The sequence below is a fragment of the Lycium ferocissimum genome, chromosome 5, assembly GCF_029784015.1.
Source record: "Lycium ferocissimum isolate CSIRO_LF1 chromosome 5, AGI_CSIRO_Lferr_CH_V1, whole genome shotgun sequence".
In the NCBI taxonomy this organism is placed as follows: Eukaryota; Viridiplantae; Streptophyta; class Magnoliopsida; order Solanales; family Solanaceae; genus Lycium; species Lycium ferocissimum.
The window spans coordinates 7581521-7594388 of NC_081346.1; the positions used below are offsets into that span (position 1 = coordinate 7581521).

The window sequence follows — 12868 nt, forward strand, 5'->3', positions numbered from 1 at the left end:
GATAATAAGAAATTCACTTATTCAAGAAAATCTTTTGTAGAAAATATTTTCTTCAATACCAAACACACCCTAATTGTTTCCTCATAATGATTTTTTTGATGTCCACTTCTTAACAATTAAGCAATTCTATACTAGTAACACATTTAGAGCTAACTGCCAAAAATATGAGTCATTTACTGCCCCAAGCTTAGTACACACTTAGCAGTTAGCAGTAGCACAAAATTTACAAGTAAAAACATCAAAACCACATGGTAACAAACAAACAATCATGAAAACTAAAGGACCTCAACAAGAAAGAATCTCCCACTAGTCCACAACTCTGTCTGCAGAAACGAGAAATGTGTGCCACATTTCCTTTTATTAATGCAGTGTCACTAACGAACCGGCGTTGAGTCATTATCCATTTTTGTCTAAAATTACTATTTTAATACCCCATAAGTTGTTGTGTAGGACCACTTCGCATATTTTTTTTCTTTGTCGGTGTGTCGCCGTGGAACACAAATGACCACTCAATCTCCGAGGCAAAAGGAACAACACAACACTCATAAGGCCCACATGGTAAAACTCTACCCAAACCCTAGCTTTTTGTTTAATATAATACTCTATTGGATACGAGGTGGTTCTATGACCGTGTTTTTTTTATATTTATTCTAAATTATTTGAATGAAAAAATTTGTGTCAAAATTTATGCTAAAGTTATAAATTTTAACTCTGATACTCCGGTGTTCAAGTAAATTGAAACTGAGGGAGTATTACACTTTTTATAGTATTAGTTTTGTTTTTCCCATACCGAATGTCCATGTAATAAGGCCGACATTCTTTTTGGGATGATTACTATGGGCTTAAGCGTGTGCCTTTTTTTATTTTTTTTTATTTTTTATGGAAAATATAAAAGGCAAGGTTGTAAATATGTTATTTAACAAGTAATTTTGAAAGATGTGTTTCATTTTGCTTTATTGGAGAATAATTAGCGGAGTATTTCGGATTTCTGATTCTCCGATGTTTTTAAAATGGAAAATGAGTAAATTAAAAATAAAAGCTTAGATAAGATTTAGAGGGTTTTCACTTTACTGGGTTCACCAAAAATGGAAAATGAGTAAATAAAAAAATATAGGGAGGCTTAGATAAGATTTAGAGGGTTTTCACTTTACTGGGTTCACCAAAAATGGAAAATGAGTAAATAAAAAAATATAGGGAGGCTTAGATAAGATATAGAGGGTTTTCACTTTTATGGGTTCATCAAAAATGGAAAATGAGTAACTTAAAATTAAAAGATTAATTAAGATTTAGAGGGTTTTGTATTTTACTGGGTTTATTGTTCATATAGTGGTGGCTGAAAATGTCTGAAAGAATTGTTGATTTTTTATTTTGGGGGTTTGTATGACTTGAATCAATGTTGTTAAACTTATCTTTTGTGTGGCATTTTTAAAATGTCTTTTTTGGTTTGATTTGGAATTATAGGATATCAGGAAAAAATATTTTAAAAAGTTGATAATTGGCCGTTTCATCAAGCTGAATTTCTTGCAAAATATTTGAAGTTTAAAAAAGTCATTAATTTTTTTTCCCCTCTAAATCTATCCTTATTGTTCAAATCAGTAGAGTAGTATTAGTTAAATAAGATGTTTAAAGAGTGATAAAAGGGAGTAATTTATATAAATACGAATTAAATATATCTTTCTTATGATGGAGCTGGTCCGTACACCATAATTATTAAAAAAAATAAAAATAAAGGAGTGTTCAACATTTTAAAAGAATGATAATATGGACCAATCAGAGTAGTGGTGAATATCTACACGGATAGAAAGTTCCACTGGCATTGATTAGCAGTTGCCATGATAAATAAGTGTTAAACTTTAATAGGTTTCAACTTCAATAAACTTCCATACCTATTGGTTTTTTCGCTTTCTCAATGTAGATTCTTTGTTATCAGTAGAAGATAATATTATTAAATATGATAACAGTACCAAGAAGGTACTGCAGCATTATAAAGGAAAATTAAGTAATTTTTACTATGTGTGTGTATATAATATAAAAACTTGTTCCAGTAATGGCCAAGAAAACATGAATAAAATTCATATTTTTAAGTCTTGGCCCAAATGACAGAATCAGCTCTGATTAATAACTAATTCTGTACATTTATCTTCTCTCATCTTCTTGAGCTTATTAAGGTTTAAAATTTTAGTTTGAAAGCGGATAGTACTGAAGATATAAAGTATAGATGTAATCTACATGATTTTAAAGATATAGCATTAGTAACTTTTATAGACTCGTTACAGGGATAGGAACTTGTACAGAAGGAATTCTTTATTTTTGTTTTTGTTTGGAGGATTCCTAACTTTGTAAATTGTACTAGCACCAACTTAGTGCTAGGCTATTTCTCTATCAATATAATCACTTCTTCTTAATGGCGCAAGGATGGCTCAGTTGGTTGAGCATGGGACATGCATAATGGAGGTCTCAGGTTCGAAACCCCCTGTCTATGACAGTTGGAATATGCCTTCCGTGGCCGAGATCGCCTCACGCTTACTCACCTAGCGGGTTATCTCTTTCCGCGCGATTTGCGCGGGAATGAGTTAAGCTTTTACTTAGTGCGCTACACTCCGAAGGGTAGAGGTCAAGGGTTCATGTCATAAAAATAAAAAAATCAGTACTTCTATCAAAAATAAGAGGGATGGTGCTTTTTGGGTCATTGTTTTCACATTCTTGGCTTAACAAAATCAGTTAGCTAATTCATCTATGTTCATATGGCCCCTTTAACCAATACCTGTTAGGAATTGTCGTTCGAGGGTCATACTGTGTGGTACAAATATGTGGTACGTTTGACCAGCTCACTTGATGATTATCCCATGGTTAACAGTCTTTGATGGATAATATATTCAACTTTCAAAAATTGATATGTTCCATCAGATGTAAGGGATGACATGCTTCACATACCGAGAATAGACAGTATTAACTTCTAAAGTTCTCAACTCTCGAGTAAGTTTGTCTAGTATGTTTTCCTTTTATAAGAAGCTTGAATTCAGGACAAATGCTCTAATAACATATTCTATATCATTAAGTGACTAGATTAAGAGAAAACCTTGACAATTTACTCAAAATATTGCCCTTTCCCTTCATCAACAGTATGGTACTAAAGTTCCGGATTTGATCATCAAACAATGTATCAGCTATAGTGATCTATGATATATATCACTGTTCCACAACTGTTAGGAACTTCGATTTTATCTCCATTAGGCAATAGTAATCAATATGCTGCTGTTTGTTGGGTGCTTTTTTCCTAATTATTTTGAGTGCAGTTCAATTGTCCCAAGTCCTTGTTTATTTCACTCTGTGCTTGCCCCATATTCGGATATTACGTTGTTGTTTCGCTACTAAGGATGTTTGCTTATACCTTTTTCTACTAGTAATGCCTCTGTGTATGTATTAGGGTATTAGCAGATGGGAATTAAAATTTAGTGTAGTTTAACATCAATGCATACTGCACTATGGTTGGGTTTTTCGTTTTCTTTTTGCTGCAAATATAAAGATCATATGATATATTGCTTTAGACTGGAAGAGATTTACTTTGTCCATCAAGGTTTATGCTCCAACTACCACAGGTTGTCTATGTTGTTCCGAATAATTCCCGTTTCTTGTTCAAAAGAAGATGTAGGGGAGGATGTTCATATCAGTGTAGATTGTGTCCAATGGTAAAAGATTAAAGTACAACAACAAACTTAATTAGAATAAGTATATAGATAAACTCTCTTCTGATTAACCAAAAGAGAAGCAGATCGAATTGCTTGTCATCTATTTACAAGGGCAGGAAGAATACTGGTATTGCACCGCTGGCTTTTACTGTCCTTTACCTTTTTAAAGTGCTTATTTAAGGAGGAGTGGAGGTGTTTCTGTCTGGATGAGATATAACCAAAAATATGCTAGGAAAATAATTTGTTCGGATAATAATTGGAATGCACTGCTGGATATGCTTCTGCTGCAAAAGGGGGATTTATTATGAAAGATAAGCATGTGAGCTAATAGAAGATGAGAATTTGATTTTGCTGATTATGATTTAGCTTTGTGTAACTGATGACAATTTGTTTCCTCATTCTTCATTCTATTCATATGGTAATCTTATTCTGGGCAACAAAAGAAGCTGAATGGAGCACTTTGATAGCATCTAGATCCTTGTTCATTGCCAAAACCAGAAGGCAATATGAGCTTCACTTAAGTTGGATCAAGAGTCGGTCAGCTTACGAATTTCTTGTGTTTTCTGTATGAACTTGCAGGAAAAAATTTGTAACACTTGTGGTGATATAGGTTTTCAAGATGCAATTGTTACCTGCTATCAGTGTAAAGATGTTCAAGTTCATCAGTAAGTTCTTGCTCGCTTGCGCTCTCTCTCTCTATCGTTTTTAAGCATGAAAGGGTGGACAATTGGGCAGGCAAGCTGTAAGCCATGACTCTCTAATCCGTACTTGCTTCATATCTCCTTGTGCCATAACTATATGTTCTTTGTAAACCTCAAACATTGTTTTAAGAAATGTTAGATTTGTGAAACCAAAATTCCCAATCCCAAACCCCTTTTCTTTTGGTTGATTTGCCATTCTAGGTGAGAAGTTGATCTTTTCACACAAGGGGCTGCTCCTCTTCGAAGAAAATTGCTAGTTCGATTATCAGCTTTGCTCCCCTTTTCTGGAATCTTAAACAGGGATGAAAAGCATAAAAGTAAATGGAAGTGATATGACCTCGTAGGGAGAATAAGGACCTCTTCGAGTTGTCTAATCTTTCTGGCATTCTTCACTGCCGGATCCTAAATGGTATTGGCTATTGTGTTCTACCTAAAGGATACATTGATTCTTTGATTAGCATGTTGTGGCATTTGATTCTCTTAAGTACAGTCTGTATTTTTATGCACACGTAGTCCTCTTCCTATTTTAAAAAAATCTGCTTTTCTCTTCTTTTCAGGTACTGCATGATGCGCTATTGTGAACATGCACCAGAGGGTTGGTGTTGTGAAGACTGTGATAATGGCAAGGGGGTAATGTCTTCATCACATGGACTAGAAAATGAGTATTCTGAGGGATCCAAGTTACATGCCTCTGCAAAGATTTGTCAGAGTACTGTGCAACCAAAGAAACGTACGACGTTTCCTGGTGGGCATTCTATTAACTGGGAAAAGGAGGTACAGACTGGGAAAACGAGATATCTACCTGTTGAAGAAGCACTTGGTCTATCATCAGGCGTCAAGAAATATGGATGTCCGCTGAAAATTACTGGCTCTTCAAGAGTCGTGAAAACCAAATCCATGGCAGCCATAACTCGAGGGAATTTTAACATGCCTAGAGCTCAAATTTCAAATTCCATTCCTGAGAAGAGTACAGTGCAGCGTTCTTTAGGATCAGCAGGATATACGAAACCTCAGAATCTTCAAAATGCCAAAATCACTGAACAGAGCAAAAAACCAGTACAATCATCTAAATGTAAGTGATCACCAACATCTCTTGTATTCATTACTTGTTCTAATCTGTCCTCTTCTTATATCTTTATTCATCAGAAATTTCATTTTCTATCATATAGTATTGTAGTCTAATTAATTTTTTTTTTAAAATGACGTTGATATGTCTGGAGTTTTTACACCATCAATATCTATAAAGCTTTCATAGCAAATTTTATTTACTTCTGTACTTCCATCCAATTGATGTAGCCTGCTTTTTAGGTTCTGGTGGTTCTATCATTCTGGAGCTTAGGAGTCCTGATGCTGTGAATGCGAGTCGAATGATGATTCCACCTATGACGCACCCTTGTGATCCTGCTCGAGTTCCTTCCTGGGAGTAAGTATCCTTCATCATGCGCATTAATTACTAACAGAAGTAAGTACAGGGTAAACTACAAAAACAGCAACATACCCAGTGTGATCCCACAAGTGGCGTCTGGGGAGGGTAGAGTGTACGCAGACCTTACCTCTCCTTGTGTGAGGTGGAGAGGTTGTTTCCGATAGACAAACACGGGGTAAACTGAACACCAAATAAAAATGTTCAAATTCAGCTCATCTCTGTTTTTGCATCCTAGCTTTTTGGATGGCCCATCTTTGCTAGTAGTCAGTATTAGAACGTTATTACACTGGGTATGTTGTTGTTGTATCTTTGCTAGTAGTCAGAATAAGAACGTTGTTACTGCTTATTCCTTACTGTTCCTACTTTGTTTTACTGCATAGGTTGTTAGTTTTGTTTCCCCCATTTAGGAGTTTGTTATTTTATTTTCCTTATTTTCTGGTTTAGTTTCCACCATTGGAGGAGCTCTGTCACAGAGACTATTATTTGTTTGTGTATATATCAGTTCATAGTCTATGGAGTAATAAGATTACCTTTTGCTTCATCTTGCTCAATTTATTATTGTCTGCTGACTGATTAACATTTTCTTTGTTATTTCCCTATTGATAAGTAAGGAAACATAAATAATATAATTTAATTAATAACATAATGTTGGTACCCGAGGGGATGCCTAGTGGTTGAGTAACAACTTGGAGATTCCAGGTCTGAATCCCATCTACATCACCTGGTGCGCCCATCTGTTCTAGCCTTGGTTGACAGCATTACCTTGGCAATATGTGCTTGTGGGATGGACAGGTTCCCCAGCGAATTAGTTGGGGTGCATGCAAGGCAGGGACGCCATTAGTATCACTAAACAAATAAATAAGGCACTGTAGAATATATGCCCAGTTATGGGAAAGAGTGCTGCTCATACTAGTTGTGAGTTGTGACTTAATAATAATCTGAATGGGTACTGCTTAGTGAGATGTTAGTAAAATTGATTCCCATTATGGAGAGATTCCTTGAAGACATGAAGTTACTGCCTCTCTATGTCATTGTATTATGGGCCATCTTATGTTTTCATGTATGGAAAACAAGAAATCCTAGGGAAGTTGGTTATATGGGAGCCATACATTGTTTTTCTTCTTCTAATTTTTTCAGTTCTGCAACTTAATAAGATATAAAATGCAGAACAATTCTAGCTGCATGTGAAACTCTCTTTATGTTTTTTTGTCTGAGAAATTGCTTCATGGATCTTTTTGTGTCCTTGAAACTCGAATATGCCTTTCATTATGCATCAAAAGCAGAAAAGTTTTTCTTGGATTATTCTGCAGACTACATACATATTGAATATCTTTCTTTTACTTGAGGAATTTGCACCATTCAACAGGAATACAAGCTCTCCCCTATATTTATTAGTCTTGCTCTTCCTCTTTTCATTTTAGGGGAAGTTTTGACATCTTAGGTGCTATGGAATTTGCACCTGGGATGTTCAATAATTGTATCCAGGCTTATCCTCCTTCCAGAATTAGACGTAAGGTGTATGAGTTCTCAAGGATATTGCCTGATGCTCTTAAATTTGAACTAGTGCCGCGTGGGGATATCTGGACAAGTCTATTCAACAATCATTGTCCGGGTAAAGAAGATATTGGACTGTATTTCTTTGCAAGTCAGAGAGAAAGGTCAGCTTCTACCTTATATATCTATCCGAAAAGGGGCAAGGGTCACAAAGTAGAAGTGGCGCCCTTGCCCAGGAAGGTTTTTACTAGAAATTGATTTGCATATCCCATTATATGTAGGTCTGAGCTATATATTTCTCTGGTGGAGTTCATGCGTATCAGAGATTTGGTGATGAGAACGCTTATAAATGATGTTGAGCTGCTTGTACTTGCATCCACAGCCCTGTGCAGTGATTCTCAAAGTACATTTATAATCTCTGTATATATTCTTTCTCATTTTCTCATTCTCTGTCAATGAATTTTTAGGTAATACATATATTTGATTATGCTCTGTAGAATATCAATTTACGTGTCTATCCAGAAGATTATGCCTTTTTAAGTTGGGGATATTTGTTTGGTTTCGTTTAAGTATAATTATGTTATGTCATCAGGCCGAGCTGTAGTAGTACTGATTGTACATTTGCTGAAGACTAGATCAATTGTCTAATTTTTCATGCACTCGGGAGGCTGAAAGATATGTAACTTGGATTGATTTATCTGTAGTTGATGTGCCTTGAATGTAAGTTTAACTCGTCTCAGACTGGCATCTGACGACCATACACTGCTTCATTGGCATAACCCTACACACTTGTCAGATATATGTCACACTTGCCTTCTTTTCGTATTTTTTTTTCATCAAAAAAAGAAAAAGTAGTCTATGTAAGCCTTACTAATTTGCTTTCTTAAGTCCCTTGTTTTCTTGAAATGAAAAGTAACCACTAAGAGAATGGACACTTGACAGTTCCTCTTAATAGGGCTTGAATTCTACTATTAGGACTATGCGCAGCAGAATGTAACTCCTGATTTTCCTTGATACTTTAGTCATGGAGATTCATTAAAATTTTGGGAGGCTGACCGACCCTTCAAGAGCTCATACTCTGAGAAGATTATCTGATAGATGAATAAAAGAAAAGATTATCTGATAATTCTAGAGCTGCCTTTCACCTTGTGGATGTTCTTGCAGGATGGAACAGCGAGAACTTCCTGTGGGGACTATTTTACCGCGTGAGACAAGATACAGTCGGATATGCTGAAGGGGGCAGCAATGAAGTGATTGATATGGAGATAGACATGATAGGGGGGGAAGATGTCTGTACAGCCAATGAGGTTGACTTGGAGGGTTATCAAGATGAGGTTGACATGGAGATAGACATGATGGCTGGAGAAAATGTAGGTATTCCGGACAATGTTGTCTCAACAACTACTTCCAGAAATGGCTTTGCTAGATCTTTAAAAGAAACTGTTACTGCTGCTACCTGCGATCGGTCTGAATCAGTTACTCCTCTGGTCTCAAGATCCTCCGAGGGTTGTAAGGAACTGCCTCAACTAATCAAAAGGGAGCCTGTTGATGACTTTCCTCCAGGTTTTATTCCGCTTTTAACTCCTACTAAATGAGCGGCATCAAATCATGGTTGCTGCCAGCTTCTTGTAAATATCACTGTTTAGTTTCAATCAAGTTCATTAGGTATTGGACTAGCTAAGATGTTTGAGTCTGATAATTAGATGGAAAATTGTTGTAAGTACTTCTGTTGTTACTAATTGTTGTAAGTACTTCTGTTGTTACTAACTTTTGTTAATGAAATCAGCAAGTAGGTCTAGTTTGTGAATTTGTTGGTTGGCTATGATAGAGCAACTTTTTCCTGGCATATGTTAGGGGATGGGTTAGGCTTCATCAACAAGGTGAGAATTTAGATAGCCAACCAACTGAGCTATTAGATTCCTACAGTTAGGGTGTGTTCGATATGGAAGAAAATATTTTCCAGGAAATTTTCAATTTTCCCTGTTCGGTTGGTCAAATTTTTTGGAAACAAGTTCCTTGAAATGAGGAAAATGGCTCTTCCAGTGGAAGTAGGAAAAATAAGTTGCACAAGTGAGATTCCACATTGATTGTCCCCCACCACTTATCTTTACCCCACCCTCGTAGTTCCCTATTGTATTTGTCTAGATTATATACAAATACGGTTAGAATAATATTTTTTACTTATGTACTGAACACAAAAATATAAGTAGGAAATTTACTTATTTTTCTAGAAAACATTTTCCTTTGTACCGGACACACCCCTAATGAAAGCTACTTTTGGTTTTAAATTATCTATAGGTGTTACTCGTTTCTGTTCATTACGTGGCACCATATGACCAGAATATGAAGTTCAAAATGTTAAACTATAGCAGTAGAAGAAAATAGTAAAGTAATAATTAAGAAGTTATATCGAAGTTCAGATTTGGAATCGTCAAAACTATTTAATGCTTGAAACTCGAGTTAATTAGTTTTAGAATGCAGCAACTGTTGGTGAGCTTATATGAGGGTCCAAATGAGGTTTCGGAGCAGACTGATTCTGGGGTCCGACGAGCCTTCTTGAGAATAGCTGCTGGACAGGGTTTCTTGATACTTCCTTTGCTGACAAAATTTTGTTGCAAGTGAATTAATTTGCCCAAATAGAGTTAATGAGTACAGATTCTATATCAGACCCTGGCCTTGTTTGGGATTTGATGCTTAGTTGAATTATTGACTTTAACTTTTTAAAACTTTTTCACCCCATTTGTAAGACATTTATAGCTCATTTGACCAAACTTTTGATATTTATTTATTTTGAAAAGTATTTTGCGAAGGAAAAAATACTTCTGGAGAGTATTAGTTTGTGTTGGCCGATCAATCTGAAAAATATGTTTGAAAAATAAAAAAATAAAAAAACAAAAAAACACTTTTTTAACTTCCTAAAATCTTGGCCAAACATGATATTATTGTCTTTGAAATACATTACCTCATCATTCCTCTCTTGTTTCCTCGTCTATTTCTATTATCATACTAACATTGAGCTCTAACATTTGTTTTCTTTTTTTCTTTTTCTTTTTAAAAAATGTATTTGCCTCTTTAATCCTTTTTTCTTCCTGTCTTTTCCTCTCTTCGCTCTGCAATGATTCCTATCAACTACACAATTTTTCAAATTAGGATCAAGTGAGATCTTAAATATTTTCATATTTTACCAATTGCACATTATAATTGGAGTTAAAAGCTTAGATGGTCACTCAACTTTTGCTAATTGCCTATCATAATTACTCAATTTTGTTGTCTTTCAAAATTCACTCAACTTTGCTTAGTTAAGTTTTATGGTCATTTATTAAAAAATATAATTGCAGGTACATATTTAATGACATGTCGGTTGTAAAATTTTAGAGAAAAATATTTAAGAAAATTAAAATCAATATTTAAATTTCTTTAGGACCGATCCATTATAAATCCGACTCTATTCTTAAAGACCCGTTTAATGAGTTAACTATACAAGAGATTTAGTCTTTGGTGGCAGAATAGCAGCTGTAATTTATTTAATTCGGGTAAAAACTTAAGAAAAATTCAGTTCACAAAAGGCGCTAGCAAGTAAAAACCCTTTGGTGGCATTTGAATTTGATTTTTGGTTTGGTTTTGGAGAGAACTAGTTATTGTTTGAAAAATAATACGAGTGTTTGGAAAAGATTTTGAAAGACTTATATTGGAAATTAGTTCTCTGATCACCTCTCTCCAATACTTCTTTGGCCTACCTCTACCTCTCCTGAAACCATCCATAGCCAACCTCTCACACCTCCCATTGCGGAGGTGTGAGAGGTTGGCTATGGACGGTTTCACGAGAGATAGAGGTAGGCCAAAGAAGTATTGGGAGAAGTGGTTAGATAGGCCATGGCGCAGTTTCAGTTTATCGAGGATATGATCTTAGATAGGAGGTTGTAGAGCACTTAGATTAGGATAGAAGGCTAGTAGGTAGTCTCGCTTATTCTTTCGTACTAGTAGTCGTAGTTTTGCTCATTCGTTTATTGCCCTTTGATTTCTACTTATATTTGTTGGGTCTTGCACTTCTATTATCTTATTTATTTATGGTAGCTACTACTCCTTTCTTTCCAGACTGTTTTATCATGACTTCATCACTTTTGTTATTTCTCATTTTCATGTTGCTTTGATATGTTTGTCCTTATCTGACCTTTTTGTCTTGTTCTCTCTTGAGCCGAATTTTTTTTGAAAACAGCCTCTCTATCTTTCAAGGTGGGGTAAGGTTTGCGTATACTCTACGTACCCTCCCCAGACCCCACATTGTGGGTAAGTTGTTGTTGTTTGAAAAAGTATCATTAAATCTAAAGACTTTATAAATGCTTTTATATCGGTAAAAATCGATAAATAGCTAATTACATGTCTTCACTTTTTACAAAATATTTCCAAACAAAAGAAAAATGAAGAGGAAAAATTGTCTTCAAAATTAGGTTTCAAGTTGATTCTAAAAATTAGTTTTTACGCTTATCACTTAGTTTTAATATCAAAATAACTTTACAAAAGAATGCTTCCTACAAAGATTTTTTTATTTTTCTAAGGCTCGAACTCAAGACCTTAATTTTATTTTTTTCAGTTCCATGGCTCAAATGAAAGTTATTTTGAGGAACTTCATTTCAATGTACGACTTTTTTCCCTGAATATGTTAATTTTCTACTGACAACCTTTAACTATTTTTATCATTATGATGGATTGGGTCCTGAATAAATTTAAATATTGATTTTAATTTTTTTAAATACTGTTTTCTAAAAATTTACAGTTGCCACATCATTAAATAGGTACCGATTTCGAGCTAAAATGACTATGGAAGCTAACTTCGCAAAGTTGAGTCACTCTGGAAGACAACACAAAATTGAATGACTAGGAGAGTCAATTACTAAAAGTTGAGTGATCATCCAAGCTTCTGATTCATCAAAAGTGAAAGTGAATTAGGTGATCCTCGATTATTTCTAATCTAAATTGAAAAAAAATTGGATTAGTGTTTTATATATATATATATATATATATATATATATGTTATGTACACACATGAATATTTGTTAGTTCTAGCAAACATAGTTTTCTAGAAAGACATAAATTATATGACATTTTAATAATTTTTTCCTAAAAGTTAGTATTTGGGAAACAAAGCTTCTCCTCATGTAATTAGGTGTCTCTCTTAATCCAATTGTTTTTTTTTTTTTCATGTTTGGTTGGTTAAAAGGTTTGAAAAATAATTTTTCTATGAAAACACTTACCTTAAAAATGAGAGATTGACTAAAAATGAGAGATTGACTTCCTTAAAGAAAGTGAGAAAACTAGTTCAATGAGTAAAATAATAACATTCCAAGTTCATTATCTCCTTTCCACCCACCCAATTCCTCCAACCTTCATTCCTCGACCATCCCATCCCTCACCAGCTCTGAATCCCACTTCTCACTTCATCCCACCCCTATAATATATTGCTAGATTACATATAAATATTTGAGATTTTTTTTTTTTTTTTGCTTACTTATCAAACACCAAAAAATAAGCAAAAAAAGACTAACTTATTTTTTCAAGAA

The 12868-nt window shown here is 34.6% G+C and overlaps 1 protein-coding gene across 3 annotated transcripts; it reads left to right on the forward strand.

Moving 5' to 3' along the window:
* Positions 1 to 197: 197 nt before the first annotated feature.
* LOC132055751 (uncharacterized) lies at positions 198 to 9132 on the forward strand. 3 transcript variants are annotated; one of them, XM_059447716.1, is made up of 7 exons: positions 198 to 558; positions 4269 to 4354; positions 4948 to 5462; positions 5699 to 5813; positions 7238 to 7474; positions 7592 to 7713; positions 8475 to 9132. In XM_059447716.1, the coding sequence occupies exons 1-7, from the start codon at positions 502 to 504 to the stop codon at positions 8903 to 8905; spliced, it is 1563 nt and encodes a 520-aa protein (XP_059303699.1). In that variant the 5' UTR covers positions 198 to 501; the 3' UTR covers positions 8906 to 9132. The 3 variants fall into 3 exon arrangements, with proteins under 3 accessions (XP_059303699.1, XP_059303702.1, XP_059303700.1); XM_059447719.1 differs by lacking the exon at positions 198 to 558 and adding an exon at positions 2686 to 2813; XM_059447717.1 differs by lacking the exon at positions 198 to 558 and adding an exon at positions 2829 to 2976.
* Positions 9133 to 12868: the final 3736 nt, after the last annotated feature.